The 23,051-nt window shown below is 52.9% G+C and overlaps 1 protein-coding gene across 1 annotated transcript; it reads right to left on the bottom strand.

The window, feature by feature from the left end:
* Positions 1-577: 577 nt before the first annotated feature.
* Positions 578-17,496, bottom strand: TYRO3 (TYRO3 protein tyrosine kinase). The gene is given in 24 exon segments (XM_037834262.1): positions 578-2,063; positions 4,358-4,494; positions 4,730-4,889; positions 5,079-5,188; positions 5,542-5,663; positions 6,108-6,132; positions 6,134-6,201; positions 6,679-6,759; positions 7,074-7,169; positions 7,449-7,549; positions 7,639-7,768; positions 8,156-8,270; positions 8,272-8,301; positions 8,814-8,959; positions 9,705-9,810; positions 9,812-9,844; positions 9,846-9,876; positions 11,488-11,617; positions 12,386-12,472; positions 13,968-14,055; positions 14,057-14,139; positions 14,892-14,992; positions 15,205-15,388; positions 17,189-17,496. Coding segments are annotated over 24 exon segments (2,673 nt in total). The 5' UTR covers positions 17,313-17,496; the 3' UTR covers positions 578-1,678.
* Between the last annotated feature and the right edge of the window lie 5,555 nt (positions 17,497-23,051).

A 23,051-nucleotide genomic window follows, 5' to 3' on the forward strand; every position in this document is an offset into this window, starting at 1 on the left:
CTAATCCTCAAAAGGCTCACTATTCTCTTTGCCTACCTCTTCCCACAGAAGTTTCCCCTGGCTCCAAGCAGGAAGGTAAAGGTGAGAACAAAGTTTCCACACCCCACGACAGAAAGTCTGATAGGGACAGCAGACAGCCTCTTTGTCCTTGTTCCAAGATAATGAAGAGAATAAAACATTTAGCGTGCCAAAGGTCAGGAGTTTTTAATCTCTAGGTATTGGGATTATAGGTCATTCATGTGTGTGTGTGTGTGTGTGTGTGTGTGTGTGTGTGTATATATATATATATATATATATTATTTTTGGCATTTTCCTAATTGCCTACGATGACCATGTATTATTTTTAATATAATAAGATTTATTGGGGTTTTCTCTAATTACAAAAGCATTTGGAGCTCAATGCAGAAAACTTGGGAAGCACAAAGCAAAAAACAAAACAAATCCCCTAAATTATATCATGTAAAGATAACAGCTGTTAACATTTTGGCATATGCCTTCCCAGACTTTTCTTTATGCAGAGATGCTTCATTTTCGTGTTCTGGAAAAAATGTAAACATTTAAGAGACAAAACCTTGGGTCCTTGGTCTTCAATTTTATTTCTGTTTTTAAACAGCATCTAACAGCTTGGAAATGTCCCTAACAGCAAGGACACAACCCATGCACTCCCCGAAGTGCATGGGCCTGCACTGGGGTCCGGACCCCAGTAACTCTTCCTCACCCACACCAGGCCTATTTCCCATCCAGAAACTTGGGACAGAAGAGTCTCCACTTAGAGGGGCAGCTGGGACTAAGGGTGCTGCATGGAAGGACTGGGCTCAGACACAGCTGCCTTTGTTAGTCTTAGGATAGTAGGGAGTTGGTAGCATGCTCAGACAGACTGTGGAGGGCAGGGAGAGGGGCTCCTGGATTCCTCTCTGGCCTCACTCATTCCTGGGCAAGCCCCTTGGCACCCCTTTCTCTTGCTGGGCCCAGTACACTGCCTTTAAAAGATGGGCATCTGGCATCCTGTGGTTCTCCAGCATGCCTTGGTGTGACCTGGTCAGCTGCAAGGAAGCCCCCTCTCCCCCACTGGTCGTGGCTAGGCAGCGTGGGGAATCAGGAAGGTGATGAAGATTCAGACCTGAGAGTGTTCCACTGCCTCCTACCACAGGGCTCAGGACCTGACTGTTTCAACCCTTTATCAATTCTCACCTAAAGGGTAATAACACAGGGGCATCTCTTTGTGACTTGGAGAGGCAAACCTGAGCATTTAAAGCCCAGGCATGGGCAGAGCTGGGCCCCCAGGCCAGAGGCGGCTCAATGCATGTGCTAAAGCAGCAGGGGCAGCTCAGCCAGGAGGGTAGGGGCCCACAGGGCTGGATCTACCCTCCCCCTACTCCCATCCACACCCATGATAACCATGGAAACATAACTACCCCCTCCTTCCAGCTGCCTGAATTCAGACAGCCAGGCCTGGCCCACCTCCAGCCAGCCAAGGCCTGAACCGATGCCAGGCTGGCCACAAAGTGGCTGCAGGAAGAACTGGGATTGGGTAAGTTGGTCGGTCCAGGCTCCCCAGCACAGCTTGGGAGGACTACCACAGGAGCCCTCCACACCTCGCTGGCTGGGCTGGGGTCAGATGGGGCTTAGTCAGCCAGCAGAGCCAGCCGGATGGCCCCAGATGCCCTCTGCCTGTGGGCTAACAGCTACTGTGGGGTAGTAGCCCTTGTTCCAGCAGCAGCTGCCTCTGGGCCTCACTGAGGGGACTCTCAGGCTGCTGCTCCTCCTGCCCAGGCTGATCGGTCAGTCCCCCGGGGCTGAGGATGTACCGATAGTCACTGGGCCCCCCCCCCACCGCCCCAATGCCATCCATAGCCCCCTCGCTGGCCTGGTCCCTGCCAGGCAGCGCCAGGCTGCCCTCCCCGGCAGGCTCCTCGGCTCTCTCGATGTTGATGTACAGGGGGTCCTGGCTGGCGGACAGCACGGAGAGGTGGCCCAGGATGTGCTCCAGTTCCATTCGCAGGCATGTGAAGCTCGGGCGCTGCTTGGGGTCCGCGATCCAGCACTGGTACATGAGCTCATACCTGGAGGGAGAGAAGGGTGGAAGGAAGTAAGGAGCCAGAAGAAAGGGGAAGGATGGCCCTTTTCTCAAAGGCAGAGGCCACTTAATCATATGGAACAGGGAGTTTTTAAAATGTTTATTTAACAAACTCATGGATAGGGTTTACTAAGTATCGGGCCCTCTTCTAAGCATTTTACATTTATTAAATCATTTAATTTTCACAACTTAAAGAAATATGTGCTATGATCCCAATTTTACAAATGCAGAAACTGAAGCAGAGGTTCAGAACCTTAACTCACTTAAGATCACACAGGTAAAAAGTGATGGAGCTGTGGTTTGAAACCAGGTGGGTTGGCTCCAGAATCCCTCCTGTGCTGTCTTGGGAGCAGGATACTCAACGGTGCTTTTATCATACATAATTTATCTGGAGCCAAAAGGTAGCACCCATTCAGGTAGCCTTTAATTGTCATTGGTCACAGACCAACTGAGAATCTAAGAAAAGTTTCCAGCCCTCTTCTCCTGGCCTGAACACTTTTTACATACAATTTCAGGGGTTTTGCTGAAGCTTATCTCTGAAGCCCTCTCCCAGTTCCTGGGGAATGCCCATGGGCTGAGGAAAAAAAACACAAAAGCAACTACCATTGCATTGGGAAGGGCCTGAGGTCAGATCCAATCAGAGCAAAGGCCAGACTCTCTTGCTTGTGTCCATTACAAAAGCACCCAACAGCCACCCCCCACCCCACCTCCACCCCAGATACACACCAGCCCACCAGCCTTCCGGACAGGGGCTCCCAGTGATGGGGGCAGATGCCAGACACCGAGCAGGCCGTGGGAATGATCTGGGGCTACGGGCACATGGCTGGGCCAGGACACACTCTCAAGGCTGTGCTAGGAGCCAACTGGCCCCAATCCACCATTGGCAACACTAGCTCCAGCCCGAGAGAAGGCCAAGCCAGGACCTGGTCCCCAGGGTCGGGCAGAGCCTCTGCAGCCACAGGGAGACCTGAGCTTCCTGTCGGTACCATGCGCTGAGCTTTACTGAATAAATAGGAGGAGTGGAGCCTGGTTCGTGCCCTCGGATTTCCCTCTCAGGTGCAGGTGAGTCAACCACAGCCCAGGCTCAGGGCACTTCAAACCCACTGCCCAGAGGAAGAGGACCCGAATGCATTGCCTTTAAAAGATGGGCATCCGACAGCCTATGGTTCTCCAGCCTGAAACCTCCTCTGCCTATCCACTGTCTCAGCCTTCTGCAGGTCCAATCCCAGAGCAAGAAACAGGAAACAGAGTTCTTTCCGGGACCACTGAAGACTTACTTCTCCTGATGCTAGTGAAAAGGTCCTCTGGGGCTCAGGGAAACCCTGGCTTGGATGGAGTGAGGGAATGAGGATTAGGACAAATCACAGTTGAAGTGATGATTAAGTGAAAGTACAAACTCTAAAAATCACAAGTGGTCTAGGTTCAAATACCAACTCACCCACATAATAGCTGTATGACCTCAGCCATGTTACTTAACCTCTTTAATCCTATTTCCTCATCTACAAAATGGGGATAATAATAGTCTTTTCCTCATAGGTTAGATGAAGATTACCAGAAATAATGCCTGTACAATACCAACTAACGTTAGGCTTACCGACATCTCAGTCCTAAGAGACTGGATGACATTCCTACACAGCGGGCTGTATTACTATCACCATCCCCACTCCCCAGACACCCCCACCCCCACCCCATTTCCCATGGCTTCAGGCTTTCAGAAAGGAAAGAAAGCAGCTTCCTCCTCCCTAGGATCTCAGCTTGTTATTTTAGGTCCCCTTCACTACCCCAAGGGGAGGTCGAGACCAAAAGAGGAACCCAACCTTCCACCCCCAGCCTACCCTCCCTGTTAAAGCAGGAGATGTGATGGAGAAGCACAGTTTTCTTCGTGCTCCTGTGCAGCCCTCTCTGACGGCAGGGGGGGGGGGGGAGAGCTAGGTGATTTTCTTAGACCACCCAGAGTCTAAGGAAGGCGTGACAGGAAACCTGCATTGTTGCTCAACCCTGTACCTCCTGCCCTTGGGATAGCTGGTTCTCCCAAGAAACTGAATAATGACAGAAAAGGGTTAGTGCAAAAAATGTGGTTGGGAAAGGGAGAGAGAAAGAAAACAGGGAGGTGGTGGATGAATAACAGAGCATGGGGTGGAGGTCCCAAGGACATTTCTACCAAAAATATATTTTTTAAAAAGGTCCAGGTGAGGTTCTGAACATCCACTAGGCCAAGAGCCATCAGCTGAAACCCCAGATTCCCGTTCCCTCCCAGAACCCCCTTCCCAGGACACTCACACGTCCTCCATACACTCTGGGGGCTGTTTCAGGCGGTTCCCGCCGATGAGGTAGTTGTAAATCTCAGCATTCTCGATGCCAGCATATGGCGTCTGCCCACGAGTCATAATCTCCCACATGGTCACCCCGAAGGCCCACTAGGACAGAATCAAGGTTGAGGCATGTGTATGTGGGGGTCTCCTGAGGCTTCCTGAGCCAGGCAGAGCCATGGTTCAGAGGCAAGCACATCTCGCACATCTCGGGGTTCAGGGGCTTCCTTACTGGGTGGCCAAAGCCCAGAGAGCAGACCTTGAGGATCCTAAAGGTCAAGCATAACGTAAGCAGTCCAGACCATTGCATTACCACCAGGACTCGCTGTGTCACCCTGCTCACCACGTCACTGTGCACAGTGTACAGGTTGTCAGCCAGACTCTCCAGAGCCAGCCACTTGACGGGCAATTTGGAGGCACAGCCCTGACGATAGTAGTCCCCACTATAGATCTTCCGGGAGAGTCCAAAGTCAGCCACACACACTGTCATGTCCTCTGCCAGCCTGTGAGGGGTGTTGGGAGATGGGATCAGCCTTCCCCCAGGCCCCCAGCCTTACCAGGGCTGCACCACCTTTGCTCTCAAGCTGTCCCCCTGCATAACTGACATGGTCTCAGGCAGGAGCTGACCATTAGCTAGCTCCTCCTGGCACTGGCTGCTGCTTCCCACCCCAAGCCCGCCAGAATTCACATACATGCAATTCCGAGCGGCCAGGTCTCGGTGGATGAAATTCCGGGAGCTCAAGTATTCCATACCACAGGCAATGTCCACCATGAACCGGATCAAGGTCTGGAGGGGCAGGTTCTGGCGGGCAGACAGGGTAAGTTCAGGCTGGACCTGCCCACCCAGCTGGGGCAGGATGAAGGGGGGCTCCCTGGCACGAAGGCCTGAAGAACATTCTCAGAATCACTGAAAGGAAGTTGGGAGAAAGCTCAAGAGCCAAGACTATCCGCACCAGAGATCTCACAGGGCTTTTCTCCCAGCCTACACTCCCCAGCAGAGATTTGTGAGGGTTAAGGAAGACTGCTAGCATAAAAGGAGTCAAATTCAGAGCCCTCCTTCTTCCAACCAGCTCCATCAGCTCTACCCACCAAGCCCCCTCCCTCCCAGAGTCCTAGATCCTTTCCAGGCCCTGTTCTCCCACTCCAGGCACTCACAAAGGGGTTCTCCCCAATCCGAGAGGCAAGCAGGAAGGCGTGCAGGTCCCCATGCTTCATGAAGGGCAGGATGACCATGGGGATGGGGAGCCGGCCCTTGGCCCTGCTCCGGAGGCTTACCCCTGGGGACGAAGGGAGAGTCAGGAGCTGGGCACATGAGGGCCAGGGGATGGCTCAGGTTTCTGCATCAGCTCCATCTGCTAGGTCCTACCTCCAGCCCTGACTGCCACCTGTCTCCCCACCAGTTCCATGCTGGCCTGGAGACTACTCAGCAGGAGCTCTGGGCTGTCCCAATAAACTAATTCTGGTCCCTGGAGCATCTCCTCTGTCTCCCTTCTCCTAGTGGAACAGTCTTCATTGGGCAGACCTTACTATGGGGCCCTACAACCTAATCTTCTTATCTAGAATCAGGTCAAATTTTGGCCAGGACCCACCTTGTCTATTTTGCCACCTGCTTACTCACCAGGTTAAGTCCAAGCTTCTCACCCACCAAGGCTGCCCTCCCACCTTGGGGAACACGTTTTTTAGCATGTTCTGTACCTGCCTCCCCCCCAGAAAGGGCTCACCAACAAGCTTGGCCACATGTGGGTGGTTCAAATTCCTTCATGCACGCTGCTTCCATGAGGAACTCTTCAATGTCACTTGAGGCAATGATGTCAGCTGGGAGAACAGGGAGGAAATGAGGCGAGATGTGATCCCCAGCTCTGACCCCCAAGACTCCCAGACTTTGTCCATTGGGTTTCCTGGGCTTCCCCAGGGGCCCAAGAGACACTCTGGCCATGAGTGAGTGAAGCCCCCATCGAGAGTCACTATCCAACAACTTCTACACCTGCTAATGCCTTCCCTTTGGTTTGGGTAGCCCAGCAGCTCAACCAACTGCAGCCTAAATCACCCCGAGAATGAGCTCAGAGGCCAGTCACAACAGAAGGCAGAGGAAAGGCCGGGGCACAGATAAATGTGTGGGTTTATGTTTGTGAACTGATTCACGTGGCACAGACAGCATCCCAGAACGTGCCGTTTAGCTCTTCTCAGCAAGTCTAGGGATCTAGGGGCAAGGTAGAACCTGCTTCAGGATCAGTTGTCCCTTTTATCTTCCCAAGTGATGCCCTCACTCCACAGCCGCTATTCTCCACTCACCTTTCAGCATCTTTACAGCCACTTTCACAAAGGAACCATCCTCCTGTTTCAGCTGGGCCTCCCGCACTGAACCGAACTCTCCTAGGAGCCGATCCAAATGAGAGTAAGTGCCCTTGGCCTCCTGCCCTAACCTCTTCCCTCCCAGATAACCCTCCAAAGGGACACAAAATCATCAGACTCTGGGGCACTGGGGGAGGCTTCTTGGCCTGCAGCCAAAGCAGAGCTTGTTGCGGGTGACTCCCCTACTTTCCCCATCTGCAGCCACCATTCCCCTAGATCCCCAAATGCATCCCTGTATAGGAACTTACCCAAATCCACACTCTCAAAGTGACAGGAGCAACCAAACACACCCAGATAGGGCAGATGCCTGCCAACCCCTGCACAGTCCCACACACCTTTGCCCAACATGCGGCCCAGGGTGAACTGCTGCTCTGGAATGAGCACGTCCTCCAGTTTATCCTTTAGTTCATCGCTGATGCCCAAGCTGTCCACTGCGAGGACGGAATTGGTGAGAAAGGAGAGAGACCTCCAGTTCCTGGCCTAAAACCCAGCCTGCCTCCTACACCCAACCCCACCCTCCCAGCACAGAGGTGAGCTTAGCTCTCCCACAGCCGGGGACGGTGACTTCCACGAGGGTAGGGCTGTCTGTCTTGTTCACCACTGCTTGCCTGGGACTCACCAAGGTTCAGACATACTCGTCAAATTAATGAGTTGGTAAAAAGGGGCACAGGATAGCTCATTTTCCCCTCCCAGAATCCCCCACCACTCACACGTGGCCTCAATGCGCTCGGGCCTTTCCCGATTGAAGGACCGGGCTGCCCGGAAGTGAACGGCTGGCTCTCCCCGGGCCATGACGCTGTCAAAGGCTTGCCTAAAAGGAAACCCAGAGCTTGGGGTCAGCTCCAAGGCCCTCACCCACCACCTGCCTCTTCCTCCACGGCACCACCCCCACCCCCTTACCCAAACCGCGTCTCCTTCCGCCTTTTCCGAAGCAGGATGAGGGCCAGGGCAGCAGCCGTCACCAGAGCTGTCAACACACCCAGGACCACAGGCACCCAGGATGTGCGGCTGTGGGGAGGACCCTGCTGGCCTGTCGCAGGGAGGGGAGTGGCATGAGATAGGCTGCCACTAAAGGGTCTCAGGATGGCCATTTGGCCTGGTCAAGAGGCTCCCCTAAATCACGAAGGGTCCCCAAGTGGAAAGAGGTTCCAGAGGAAGTCCTGAGAAACACTTGGGTCCTGCCCTGTCAGCAACACAGGCCCTGGCTGTTGTGACCCTATAGGGCTACCAAGGATATCTATACTAATCCCAGGTCCCAGAGCTGAGGGTGGGCAAAGAACATGAAATATAGTTTAAATCCCAACTCTGGTCTCAACTGCTTGGCTCTGAGTCTCTGGGACTATCAGGAGGGAAAGCCTGGCCAGGCCCCTCCCACCAGTCTAGGTGGCCCCTTTCCCCCTCTCTCTGCAGGCCTCACCTGCATGGTCGTGAGAAGAGACCACCAGAGGCTGACTCCAGGGCCCACAGCCGACCGCATTGGAGACGCACACACGCACAGTCAGGTCCTTCTGGGGATCCCAGCCTGTCAAGTTTGGCCTTGGTCCCCTCCACAGTCAGTTCATTCTGCAGGCCAGGAAAAAGCCCCCCACCCCCACACTGAGCCTGAGGGAAGGCCTGAGGGCAGAAAGGGCCAGCTAGAAGCCTAGGGGCCTCTGGGCTCAGGGGCTGCAGGGACACCACCCGCCGGGAGACATCGCAGTCCTGCTCCAGGCAGCAGAGGCCTCTCCCGGAACACAAACGAGGCTGTCAGGAATGCAGGGGTGGGGGGTGGGAGGGAGTCAGGCTGGGATAAGAAGGCCTTATCTGTGCCCTCCCCCAGTTTGTGCTGGAATGTGCTTCCTGCTTTACATACAAAGTGGGCCACCGGATGCACTCCTAACTGGAGACAGAATCCAATGAGGAGCGGCGCCTGCAGGGAAGGTCTGGGAGGGGGCGGAAAGGGGGAGTGGATTCCGGGATGGTGGGAAGTCCCTGGCCTGCCCAGCACAGACATCTGTAAGTGGTAAAGGCCTTGGAGCCCTGAGGGCTGACTCTCGGGTACCCCTGGAGAGTGGGGGCTTCCATTAGCTCCTTACCTGGGTTCCGTTGTCTTGAACCCAGGACAGTTTATAAGGCCCCAGGGGCCCTTCCAAAGGGCCCTGGGAGATCACTTCTTCCCACTCCAGGATAAGGCCCGAGTCTGTGCGGATGGCATGGAGGTTTTGGGGAGCGCTGGCTGGGGCTGCACCCAAAGAGAGAAGATTGCTGAGACCCCTGCTTTTCCCACCATCACTATCTCAGCCAGGCCTTTGGAACCAACTTCCAAGAACTAAACAGCTCAATGAGCAATGGGTGGGGGAGGGTTCGCCTTCCAGCTCTGACTTCCGTCACCCATTGTGCTGGGGAGGAAGGGTAAGTAATGGGCAGGACGGCAGAGGCAGCGCCCCCAGCTCAGCAGTGTTGCTTTTCATTGCCATGGTTACTGCCTCTACCTCATCCCTCCCCACCACGCCCAGCAGCCCCATCCACTCACAGCAGAGAGCTCCAGCTACAACAGCCTCCTTGCAGTTACCAGAGGACTCCAAGCAAGTTCTTGCCATAGGTCTTGGCATTCACAGCATCCTCTTCCTGCAGTGATTCCCCCCACAAAGGCTCACAGGGCTCCTTCCTTATCTTCCTGACCTCAGATCTCTTTGGGGAGCTCTCCTTAACCACCCTGGGGCACTCTTCATCATCACATTATCTGATCTTTCCTGGTTTGTCTGCTCCAACCACTAGAACTAAGCTACATGGGAGGGGGACCGGATTTATTTAGTTCCGAGGTATGCAGCAAGGGCTGTTAATGTTGGCTGACTTAGCCCCTCTTTCATCAACTCCATCCAGAACTTCACACAAACACCACCCACCACCTCCCACCCCCCTACCCCCACCCTGACCCCATCCCTCATCCCTGACCTGCCCAGCCTGTCTGCCTTTAAGTCCCTTACCTAGACCCTTTGTTTGAAAGGGCACCCAATCAGCATAGGGAGAAGGTCCCAAGGCATTGGCACAGCGCACCCTGAGGCTGTAGTTGGTGGCAGGCGCCAGATCCCGGAAGCAGGCAGGTAAAGGGTGGCACAGGGACCACACACAGCCAGGACTTCCCAGCCTCCTGGGGCCCTGTGTCACCTACAGAAAAGTAGAAAACTAATGATATGGGGGAGATGAGATGGAAGACGGTGATGTATAGGGAGTGGAGAGGGGCTTGGGTGGAGGTCCATTAGATCAATGCTTCCTCTAAGCCTATCAGCAAACACTTGTATTTTCTTTCTCCTGAACAGTAGCAGCAGGTTGCACACTTCCATGCCTTTGCAAATGCTTTCCCCTTTGCTTGGAGTGATATGCTCTTCCTAGCAAAGCCTTACTCATCCTTTTAAGACTCATTTCAAACATCTCTTTCTCCGTGAAAGTCTTTCTCAACTCCTCCAGAAAACTCATCTTACCCCTCTGTACTTGGTGCATAATTCCATTAAAGAATTTACCTCTTATTGTAACTATTTACATGTCAGCATAGAACGTCTCAAGGGCAGAGAAACTTACTCATTTTCCAATCCTGATGCCCAGAACCAGGCCCTCCCCTTACATCTTGGGGGTCCAGGGCAAGAGCTACAAATAGAGGCCCATGTACCAAATGGCTGAATACTTGGATGTTACAAATCAGCTAATAAGCTATTAAATAAAATATTTTCTACCCTAATACTTTTAACAAATAAACCTTCAAAACAATGTGGAAGGCTAGGTTTGCATATATAATTCTCGAGCTCCTTGGAGTCCCAAGCCAGAATGTGGTGTCACAGGAGGGGCTAGTCCCCAGCCAAGATTCTGTTCTGTGAAGGGCCTCAGATGCACAGGTGAGGACAAGGCCTCCTACATAACCAAGCTCAGTTCCTACCCACCCCCTGCACACCCCCAAATGGCTCCCCCTTGGGCTCAGAGGTGCACATACCACATTGTAGGGCATACTTGGGAGGGTGGACCCAGGGAAGAAGCCCACATAGACCCTGAAAGCAGACTCAAGACACTAGAGCAAGAGATGCTGGGTATCTAGAGCACAGTGTGGCAGTGGAGGGGTGACCAGGATGTGGGGGAACACGTCCCCTGGGCCTGCAGACTCCTTGCCCAGGGGGAAGGGATGCAGCCAAAGAAGCACAGATTGGAGTGGGGTCTTCTAAACGGTGGAGCCCAGAGCAGGGCCCCCCTTGCCCAGGTCTAGTGGCAGAATTGCCTAGGACAGTTTCCAAAGACGCTCATTAAACACTTTTTGAGTAAACAGATAAAAAAGAGCAAGCCTGTGTTGCCTCCTGTTTTAGTACATAGTCTTACCTAGTTTTCCATTCTCCAGGGCTTTGAATCCCTATAGCTCCTTTGATCTCTTTGCCATGAGTCAGTGTGAGTGTGTGTGTATGTGCATGTGCGGGTGAGAGATAAATCAAAATTAAAGGTTTGGGTTTTCCCATACCTAAGGTAAACTCTTCCAGGTACCCCAAATCTGCTCTAATGATCTAATTTCCAACTGGAAGAATGCACAGGTTCAAACCAATCTGCAAAGTGACTTGGTTGCCAGTGCACCCAATGATAAAAACAAGAGTGGCCTAGGCTGTTCCTGCTGGGGAGCAGCACCTGAACAGAGCTGGAGACCAAGCCCCTTGGGCAGGTCTAGGCAAGTGTGATCCCACTGTCAACAAAGGGAGCAAGAAGGAACACGGTCAGGCCAGAGGAGCCTGTCCCAACCCATCTCAACTTACCTGGACCGTGCAGGATTGGAGTAAGGCTCGGCCATCGGCACCCGGCATCCAGGCCACACTAGCATTGCTGCTGGAGAGCTTTGTCACTGTGATGTTGGAGGGGGCTGCAGGCAGGGCTGTGGACGGGGACCTAGAGTCAGGGCCCTGGAGACTCCAGTGCCCAGTAAGAATATGAGAGAGGAGCAGGAGGCATGGGAGTCAAGCCCTGACCCTCTCTAGGTCTGGGGCACCCTCAAAACCAAAGATGCCTACTCAGCACTCCCAGGATCACAGTGAAACACAAGCCAGGCAGCTGGTAGGCAGTAGCTACCACATGTGGGAGACTGCCTGGGCTGTGGAGAGAGGTCTCCTCTCCCTGACTCGAGTCCTGTCTGACCAAGGAAGAGGATAAGATAGTGGGGGAATTCTTCACCTTAGGAGATACAGAGGGATAGGCAGCTGCCCCTGCAGCCCCAGCCCAGCTCCTCCACACATGAGCGCTCTCTCTCCCTCTTCTCTCTGTGCTCACCAGCCCTTAGGGTCTGCTCTATCATCCTGCTAGACCGTAGTTCCCCCACCCCACTTCCTGCACAGGGAGTCCTGACCAGCTCCTGCTGGCCTCCTCTCATTCTCCCTCCCAAGGACCTGGCTTCGTGAGGGGAAATCGGCTGTGATGTCTGGTTTCTATTGTCATCTCAGCCATGGCAGGGTCTCAGGTGCTCCCAGTAGGAATGGGGGACGTTCCAATTAACCCCTCCTCCCTGATACCAGCAGGACGGAGGGAAGCTGGACATCAAGGGATTCTAAATTCTTTACCCACTGCTCGGCAGCTCACTGAGAATGCCCCTGGCCTCACCACCACTGCCACCACCCCCCCTCCACCCCACCCAGCCCAGCCCTCCTACCTTGAAGACGAACAGTGGCTGGGCGGGAGGAGGCCAGGCCTTTTAGGTTGTGAGCTTCGCAGGAGAACACCGTACTCTGGGTCACTCCTGGGACCAGAAAACCTCAGTCAGCCCCCTGAAGTAGCTCTCCCCCTCAGGCTGGGATTGGGGAAGGGGGTTACTCAGTCTCTGGATCCTAAAAGTCCCTCCAGCCAAAGGAAGGGGCTGGACAGTGGGGTATGGAGGAAAGAACAGGGACTTTGGAGTCAAATGGACTTGGATATAAATCCCAGGGCTGGGGCTCTGTTTTCTCATCTCTAAAATGGGAGAATCATGAGAATCAAGTGATGTAACTTAAGTAAAGTGCATGGCATCCAGTAAGCACTCGAGAAATGTTATACCACCCCTCCCACCTCAACCCCACCCCCACAATAGCACAAAGCTGCCTCCCTTTTCCGGTCACTCCTTTATTGCACATACCAGAGCCTTCTCTATTTGCTCTGTGCCATATCATTGTTGTGCTTGCAGAGTCTTTGTCTTGCAATAGTTCTCAGCTCCTTATGCTTGTCTTGTCTCCCGAATTATACTCAATCCCTTGGGGGCGGGGATTGAGGGTTTAGATTTCCTTTGTATTCCCTGGCTCCCCCACGGTGCCTAGAACAGTGTGACGTGTGGAGGAGTTCCCTGAGTGCTTATTATCAGGCTGGCTGCCAGAGGGTCCCAACCACGCACATCTGGAGGGAACTGAACACATCCTCCTCTCCACTCAGCTCCACTCCATTCCAACCCAGCGCCTCCTGAACAGGACCTGCCCTGGCTTCTAACAGGTCCCAAAGTCCACCTCTTCTCAAGATTCATAATTGCTGGGAGGCCTTGACAGATCAGAGCCCCTTCCCTCCCCAGCTTCAGGCACATGAGACCAAGTCCGGACCCCTGTCTTTCCTGCCCAGTTCAAGCCTCAACCAGAGACAGTGACCTTTGTTTCACAGATAGGTGAAACGAGCATGTGCTCAAGTATCTTGGGGTCCAGGTGGGTGGGCAGGTCTGGCTGCTTTGAGTCTTAACAGTGCAGCGGTATGGGCAGATACAGTTTGGGGAAATGTTTAGAAGGTTCCTGGGAAAGGGCCATGAGGGGAGGAGGGCCCTGTATCTTCGTTCTGGTCTCACCCCCGCGTCGCCCTCTGCAGCCCAAGTGTCTTCTCTTCTTGGCGCCTGCCAGACACTCCTCCTAGCTCTGCGTGGGCTGCTTTCTGGCTCCTTCCCTTGGGAGGGTTGGGGGTGGGGGGATGGATGCCCCTAGTCCCACGGGATTCATCTCCCAGGGCCAGCTGTACATGACTTGGACTGCTGCGAATAAGGGAAGGAGGTCCCAGCACCCTCCTTAAGCACACATGGCAGGATCACCACTAATCAGCCCACCCAGCCAGCCTGGGACACCTGACCAATGAGCTCAGTAATGGTGCAGCTCATGTACATCAGGCACCAGGCTTGGGTTTGGACACTCAAAACAATAGCAGACTCAGTGTACAAGCAGATGCGAACTCTGCCAGCCTCAATGGCCCCTAGGACCCAGCTTATTTTCTGCTCAAAGCCCACTGCTCACCTGTTACATTTAAAACGGAAGGAGAAGGAGCCGGTCCCCCAACCTTCATGCCCCCTCTCCACCAGACAATGGTAACAGGTTCGGGGGGGACCCACGGCTTCGCAAGACAGTTGGAAAGGAGCATTGGGCGGCACAGCCAAATCTTTTGGCTCCACGGTAAAAAATGGCACACCTAGGGAGAGAGGGATGGAGGTCAGGGAGTGAGCCTTGCTACCCCCTGTCTTCCTATTGCCAAATCACAAGTTTGCTTCAATGTGAAGCTCTCCATGCTAAAAGCCCCCTTCAGATTGGGTCAATTACAGAACAGCCATGTAGCTTCCAGGGGTGGAAGGGGCTTCTTCTATGCTGCCCTCCTCGGGAAGGCAGATTCTGCTAAGGACAGCTCCCACACTCCCTCGCCAGACCGGCTCTGACAGCCCATCTCAGAGTAAGGGAAGAAGCCCTGAGGTGGGGGTGGGTGAGGGGGCGGGGAGCTGGAACTGGGGGAGGGGTAGGCCGGAGGTGGAGTGGGCGGGAGCTCTAGCAGAGTTCTGCTGCCAGGCCCCAGCTCCCCTTCAGGGACCTTTGTTACTTTCTTAGTCACTTTGTTTTCCTGGGCTGAACAGCTCTGAGCTCCCACAGCTGCGGAGCCTTCCTCCCCTCCCCCATCCCTTCCCCTCCTGGCCCGGCCGCTTGGCAGAACAGGGTCCAGCCCCAGATGGGTGCTTGAGGCTTCCTGCTCAGACAACTGAAACAGACTGCATTCCATAGGTTGTGGGACCTGGTTGTCCCCTTGGCTATCAGACACTGGACTTCAAAGGGGTGAGCCTGGAGCCAGGTGCAATCAGGGCAGCAATCACGGGAAGCCCAGCTTCCACTGAGGGTTCTCTGCAGAGGTGTGGTCACCAGGATACAGCCCCTGCCCATGTGGCTCTGCCTCCTCACCTTCTACTGTGAGCCACACTGGCTGGGAGATCTCCATTTCTCCCCCATCCTCCACCTGGCACCAGTACCGGCCTGCATCAGAGCGCTCCACTGACTTCAGGCTGTGGAAACAGGACACCAGTTTTCCCTCCCAGGATCAAGGTGGGAAGTCTGCCCCCACTTCTGGAAGCTTCCACAGGTTGCCAAAAAACAAAAAACAAAAAAACCCACAGACCTCTGGGCATCAGCACAGCCCCCAGTTCCCAAGCCCCAGGAAAAAGCCCAGCTGGCTCCCAGGCTGGCTTCCTACACCTCCTCCCACACAGCCCTGCACCTGAGGAAGCCGATCCAGTGCTGCTCGTTGATGGGGATGTACACCTGGTCCATACTCTGGACCACAGCCCCATCCTTCACCCACTGTATCTCAGGGTCCTCCATGCCCTCCACACTGCAGTTAAGCTTCACCGGCTGCCCCTGAGACACTGTCAGCTTCACCGGGGCTCCCATGAGCTTTAGGCCTGAGGGGCAGAAAAGAGAATGTGTCAGCCTGCTTGAGAGAGACCCTGTCTCTGGAAATAGCCCCCATTCCCTTCCAGAACCTAGCTTCCGTGTCAGGGGGCTCATTCTCAGCCAATGGCCAGGAAGGCAGAGGCAGAATAGCATGAGAGAGAAGGTAGCATGGTCATAGGCTGGGGGAAGGGGCATGACAAGCTCTTGAGGCACTATTTCTGTCACAGCCTAGCTCCCCCAGATCCCAGGAAGCTACCTCTTCCCCATTCCGCCCTGCTGGGCAATTTAAGTTCAGTCCCAACCACCAAGAGGAAGGCAAGCCAGGTTGCAGGAGTCTAGTGGGTCTTGAAGCCAGGCTGAAACAGTGGGGAAGTTCTAACCCAGCCGGGGCAGGCACTGCCTTGGGAGTGACTGCTAGATCCAACCAGTAAAACAGGCTGCCAGCTCTCCACCCAAGGTGTCAGTCCAGACCCTGCACTGCTGCCAGCACCCACTGTACCCCACTCTACCAAATGAAGGAAGGCTGAGGAAGGGAAGGAGGGGGTGCTCCCCTGAAGTGGAGAACATATGGCTGTACAACCACGTCAGATCAAACACATGGCAGCCTTCCTGGCAGCCGCCTGCTCTATTAATACCTGAGTGTATGCAAGGGCGGGTGCTAAGAAGGTAGGAGGCAGAAGAGGGGGGATGGAGCCCAGGACCCCCAAGCCACTGTCACACCAGCAGGGGCCATGGAGGTGGTCTGGGAAGCCCACTGTGAGCACATACACAGACACCCACCTCTCCTGGTCTTCAGGCATGTTTGTATGCAGAGAGGGGTAGATGAAGTGTCAGCATAGCTGGAATCCAATACTGCTTCTTCCTGCCCTTTGCTGTGTGACTCTAGCCAAATTCCTGGGCTCCCTGAGCCTCAGACACAACCTTTCAGCTTGTAAATACTTGTCATGCTCTTTCCCTTCTCTTCCCCAAAGGTCTGATAAGGCAGGGAATGCTGTTTCAAGAGCAGCTCTGGTGGCTGATGCCCTGGCCTGTGTCTTCCCTACTCCCTTCACTCTCTCCGGATCAGTCATGGGACAAAGGGGACAGCTTCAGACCTCATATATGACTAGCAGTCTGGGGGGATGTGTAGCATGAAGTTGGGGAACCCGGGGGCTGCATGGAGCACTTGTGCAACTGGCAAATGCCTCAGTGGCTGTGTGGGAGCACAAAGCTAACATCCACGTAAGAGCAGCCACCGTGTCCCAGCCCATCCGCTCCAACATTCCGCCTTTCAGGAAGCTCTGGATGGGCACAGGGACTAGAGTATGACCAGATGTTTTTTTGTGACTGGGCACCCTCACAGCCCTTGTACCTAAATGGTATAGGGGTGTCCCCTTGGGTTTGTAGCTCCAGTCCCTGTGGCTTCAGAGTGGAACCTTCCTGAGTGAGGCAGGTAGAACGGGGTCCCCAGGACTGGGGAGGGGGTTGCAAGCACAACTAGGAACAGCCAGGCGGGAAAAACCAGTCCCTACACCTACCTGCCCCCGCCACCGACCACAGAGCCCATGCCCCCACTCCCTTCGCTTCCACACTGCCCAGGGCACGAGAAAGTTGGGGGTGGGGGCCCCAACCCGAGATCTGGCAGAGAACCCACCGCTGTGTCCCTGCCCCCAGCCCCCAAGCCTCCGCCTTCCAGCTCCGATCCCCCCACCCAAATCTCTGGCCCTCTCAGGCCCGGGTCTCGCCAGGCTGCTGTCCCTGGACTCCCACTCGCGGCCGCGCCTCTCCGCAGCCCCCCGCTTTCCGCCGCCCCCCGGGCCGGCCCCTACCTGCGGCAGCGGGCTCCGGGAGCAGCAGAGCGGCCAGACCCGCCAGCAGCAGTAGCGGTGGCGGCGACAGCGACAGCGGCAGCGGCGGGAGCCCCGGCTGCCCCATGCTCCGCCTCAGCGCCATCGGCGGCGACGCCGCACCATGCCGGGCCCGGTCCGGGAGCGAGGAGGGAGGGAGGAGGGAAGGGGGAGGAGGGAAGAGGGAGGAGGGGCGGGGGCCGGCCCGGGGGGCGGTGCTGGGCCGGGTGCCTCTAGCCCCGCGCCCGCTCCGAGTCGCGGCAGCCGCCGTCAGCAACGCGGGGTCCTCCGGGCCGCTCCCGGGCCACCGCGCTCCTTCCTCAGCCGTCGCCGTCGCCGCCGTCGCCGCTGATTCATGTTCTTCTCGGAGCTGCCGCCTCCTCCCCGGCCTGCCCGCAGCCCGAGCTCGTACCGCCCCCCGGCGGAGTCCCCGGCGGCTCTCTCCTAGCGCCCACCAGCGCCGCAGCCAGCCGGACCTCCCCTCACCCCGGCCTCTACCTGCAGATCACCCCAGCCACCCCAATCCCGAAAACTAGGACCTGGCTCGGTTCCCTGGATGGGTAACCCGGCCACGCCCCTCCTTTCCTAAATACACCCCAGCACATTTTCAAACCCAGCATTTCAGATCCTTCCCTCAAAACGTCGCTGGAAGCCTCTATCACATCCCAACTTATGTCCAGACTCTTACATCAGCACTCAGCACCTCCCCTCCTCTCGGGACTTAAACCACCTCAACCCCCTAGGAATGCCCAACTATCAGACTCCCCCAAATTGCGGTGACTTGGGACTCCCCCGACAGGATCTGCTGTTATTCCAGACAGGACACTTCGTGCCTCTTCCAGGAGACTTGCACTCAAATTCAGCACATTCTGGCTCTATTTCCCACCAAGTATCTTCCTACCCGCAAATGACCATTTTCTCCAGTCCCTCTCCCCAGCACATTTTCCAACTTGAGCCTTGGGCCTTGAGTTTTCCAAGATCTTCTTGGTAATCCCCCAGTTTTAGCTGGTAACCCCGCTGCTATACCACCCAGGCCACAGCCCAATTCCCATATATCTTTGGGAGCTGTCAGCATTCTTCCTAGTTGATTCCCCTGCTTCTACTTCTCATTCCCCCAAGGCATGATGTAAAGTCAGCTGTGTCCTCACAATGTCAAATAAAACATTACATATGTTAGTAGATCACTTCAGTAGATCACATAGTAAACATTCCATAAACAGGCAGATGTGTGTTAAATGAAGAATTGCTTCAGAGCTTAGCCACCCCACAACCAGTAATCACAGGGGTGGCCATACCCCGGGACATCTTGTCAGGCAGGTACAAACTGGTTTCAAACCCAGCCTACCAAGGGTGTCCCTCCCCTGTCCTTTCCTCCATCTGTTCCCTGGAGCTCACCCCACTGGCCCCTTCCTAGAGTTCCTTCATGAGGAGGAGGGCCAAACCACTCAGCCCCCATTGCTGCAGCCTTACTGGATCTTTCCAGGGATTCTCCTTGTGAGCAGCAGCGGGCTGCCTCTTCCTCCACTTGGCCCCATCAGTGCTTGTTTATTAATTATACTAATGATAACAACAACAGAAGTGCTGGTGGCAGCCTCAGACCCAGGTACGGGTGCCCCCAGGCGGCAGCACAGGGAGAGACTTCAGAAGTGCTGTCAGGGTTGGGTAGCAGGAGGCTGAAGTTTTTCTTTAGCTGAGTGCTCTACACTGTGGGTCAGCTCCAGGATACTTTCTTAAGCAAAAGACTTGCTCTTTTCCAGAACCCACAGCTTCTGAGCTAGGGCTGAGTCAGATCAGGGCAGTCTGGGCTGAAGCCAGCCTCTGCTGCAATGTGGCTGCTGCAGCCCTGCACTTGGGCACTTGTCACTTCTCAAGGCCCTCTCCCCCACCTCTCCTTTCTAGAGGGGACTCCAAGTTGCTCATGAGGGTGAGGTTCTGCCTTCTGCCTCTTGGCTCTGGCTGATGGGCTAGTCATGCTTTTATTACCCAACATTGGAAAGACTCCTCCCAAAGGATGTTGAACTCAGAGCCCAACCCCCAGCTTTCCACTTCCTTTACTCCCCTCATTCCCTCTCCATCATTTCTTTAGCTCAGAGACAAGTCCCAGCCCAAGGACTGACCTTTGCCACTAGTGAAAATAGGCTTTCTGGCCATATATGGATGCCACTGCACTTTCTATTCACAGCCTTGACAAACTTCTCATGCCAGCTGCAAGCCTGAGACACACCCACTGTTACTCCTGAGCAGCATACCCTCCAAGTGGGGTAGAGAGCCATGAGTTCCTGCTGCTTCTACCCCTGATTCTGAATCCCTCTCTACTCTTAGGGCCTTGATCTTCAATGTAGGGTCCAGGTCCTCTAGCTTTCCAAAAGAGAGTATTTGGCCTCCTGCACCTTCACAACACACTCTCCTTGCTTATCTCCCCTATCATTCCCTCTATCTGGGCACAGTATAAGAATGTGCTTCTTAAGGGTATGTGAGCAGGTGCGATTTTGTGGAAGAGGTGTGTAGGTGGATGAGAGGGTGTGCATTGTGATGTATGAGGGAGGGTGTGCATTTGTGCAAACTCTAAATGTGACTGAAGCTTTGTGGGTGGATGGGAAGAAAGTGTGCATGTGTGTGTGTGTGCATGTGTGTGTGAGAGAGAGAGAGAATGGGGGGTGTTGGCTGCCTGTGCAAATACAAGCCTGCAAGAGCTCTTTGTTCTCTTCCTTTCATAAATGCATTGCTTGGAAGGAAACTAATCAAATAAACAGGAAACATATTTGGCCTAATGCAGGAGCAGTTGTCCAGGAGTTCCTGTCCTCTGAACAGAAGAGAGTCAGCTCTGCTCTCTCCCAAGGGAGCAGGAAGGGGACCCAGGGGTAAAAAGGAGCTGGGTGAGAGAAAGGGCCAGTAACAGTACCATGCTATAGATGAGGCCAGGTTGATCCCTGGCATCTCCCTAATCATGAAACAGGTATCTTCCCACTCTCTGCCTTTTATAACCAAGAACTCCCTAAGGAGGTGGAGGATCCAAAGAAGACAAAGACAAACCTGGAAATAAAAATCACCTGTCCACAGTAGCAAGACACCCTGCTGCCAATTCCCAGCAGTCTCAGGAAGCAGCTGCTTCAGCTTTTTCAGAGTTAGGGCCTCCTACACCCCTCTCAAAGACCAAAAGATAGAAAACCAAGAGGCCTACCAAGAGGGTGAGCTGGGGGGTCACAGCAGTCTCACTGACCCTGTGACCAAGGACCTGTTCTTTCCCATCTACTGGCATATGGTGGTTTAAAGCTGTATGTATCCCAGAAAAACATGTTCTTAAATCTAATCCATTCCTGTGGTTCTGAACCCATTGTAAGTAGAACATTTTGATGAGGCTTCTTCAGTTAAGACGTGACCCCCCTCATTCAGGATGGGTTTTAATCCTATTACTGGAGTCCTTTATAAAAAGAATGAATACAGAGAGAGAAAAAGCCACAGAAACAAGAAGTTGAAAGTAACAAAACCCGGAAGAGAAGGGAGAGACCAGCAGATGCCGCCATGTGCCTTGCCATGATCAGAGGAACCAAGGCTCACCAGCAGCCAGTCTTTGGGAAGACAGCATCACCTTGATGAAGCCTTGGTTTGGGCATTCTCATGGCCTCAAACTGTAGGCTAATAAATTCCAACTGTTTCAACTGACCCATTTCATGGTATCTGCTTTAGCAGAAACTAAAACATGGCTTCAGAGGTAAGAGTTGGCTAATTCTATTTAAAGAATGAGACAGGCCACATCACAGAGAAGAGAGAATCTCTGCCTTGGGGAATTGTGGTTATACTGGCTATAGGTGTGATTCCAGGGGCATTGGGAACTGTTGCTATATATGCCAAATGCCCCCACCCTGAAATTCCTAAGCCAGAAAGAATGCCATTCCAGGCAGTCTTTAAGGTTTTTGGGACTACTGTTGACTTGGGCTTATCATACTGTGGTCATTTGGCAAATCTAGGTGAAAATTACATAGGAGAAACCTCTACGATAGCCTCTTGACTCTCTTTGAATTCTTTTAGTCACTGAAACATTATTTTGTTGCCTTACTTTTCCCCCTTTTGGTCAAAAAGGCATTCTCAATCCCTTGATGCCAGGATCAGGTTCATTCCCAGAATCCATGTCCCACGTCACCAGGAAGACTCATTCATCTGGGGGGTCCTGTCCCACGCCAGGGGGAGGGTGCTGAATTTATTTGCATAGTTAGGCTTAGAGAGATAAAGTTCACATTTGAGCAACAAAAGGGGTTCTTTGGAGGTGCCTCCTAAGCATAATTATAGGTGGGCTCAGCCTCCCTTTTACAACCATAAGTTTCACCCAAGCAAGCCTCAATAGTGAGGGCTTGACTTTTAAATTAGAGGGTTCCTAAGTTCACATAGCATATGTTATATCCATGATAATCCATCCATATCTCACATTATCATCACTTAGTTGTACAATCCTCATCACTCTACATTTTAAACAATTCTCATGACCCAAAACACCTCTTAGCTCTTGTCAGCCCTTAATTATTTGTCCCTAGTATTTATGTGGTACCAGTAAGGTATTCCTATTAATTGTAGTCTCTAGTATGCAATAGGAAGATTTTCCCCATATACCCTTCTATTTTCAACTCTCTGTGCTAGTGTCATACCTTGTAAGTATATCATGCAAGCACCTATCTCTATTGTGGTGCTGATTTGTGGGAAACATGCCTTTAAACAACTCCTTTCAATCTTATTCATCTTCAATACAGGTCTGATACTTACAATCCCATTAACAAACAATCGTCACTCTTATCCATTCCCGTACCTTAGAATGCACCATCATTAACATATCTGAACATATTAGATTATCATTGCCCCTCACTAGCTTCTGTCCATCACTAGGTCCCCAACAGTCTACATTATAAGACATTGATTTCACAGAAGTGGTAACATACAATAACTCTCCTTTTGTGTCTGACTGATTTCACTCAGCATTGTATCTTCAAGGTTCAACAGTGTTGCCCTATGTTTCAGGACCTTGTTCCTTCTTACTGCTACATAGTATTCCATTGTACATACATACCACATTTTGTTATCCACTCATCTGTTAAAGGACATTTGGATTGTTTCCATCTCTTGGCAGTTGTGAACAATGCCGCTATGAACATCAGCGTACAAATGTCTGTTAGTGTCACTGCTTTCAAATCTTCTGGGTATATACCGAGAAGTGGAATTGCTGGATCGTGGGGTAATTCAACATCTAGTTTTCTGAGAAACTGCCAAACTGTCTTTCACAGCGGCTGTACCAATATACATTCCCACCAGCAATGAATAAGAGTTCCAATTTCTCCACATCCTCTCCAACATTTATTGTTTGGTTTGTTTGATGGCAGCCATTCTTACTGGTGTGAGATGGTATCTCATTGTGGTTTTGATTTGCATTTCCCTAATAGCTAGTGAAGATGAACATTTTTCATGTGTTTTTTAGCCATTTGTATTGCCTCTTTGGAAAAATACTTTTTCATATCTTTTGCCCATTTGATAATTGGGCTGTTTGTACTATTGTCATTGAGTCATAGGATTTCTTTATATATGCAGGATATCAGTCTCTTATCAGATACACGGTTTCCAAATATTTTCTCCCATTAAGTTGGCTGCCTCTTCACCTTTTTGACACAGTTTTTTGAGAGACACAAAAGCTTTTGATTTTTTTTTTAATTTTTTAATTTTTAATTTTGAAATAAATTCAAAGTTATAGGAACAGTTGCAAAAACCATACTAACCCCATACACAGAATTCCATTATACCCTGACCCCCCTCCCCTGATAGCCCAATCCACCAACTTTAACATGCTGTCACATCGCTGTTTCTT

The sequence above is a fragment of the Choloepus didactylus genome, chromosome 4 (genome assembly GCF_015220235.1).
Source record: "Choloepus didactylus isolate mChoDid1 chromosome 4, mChoDid1.pri, whole genome shotgun sequence".
Lineage (NCBI taxonomy): Eukaryota > Metazoa > Chordata > Mammalia > Pilosa > Megalonychidae > Choloepus > Choloepus didactylus.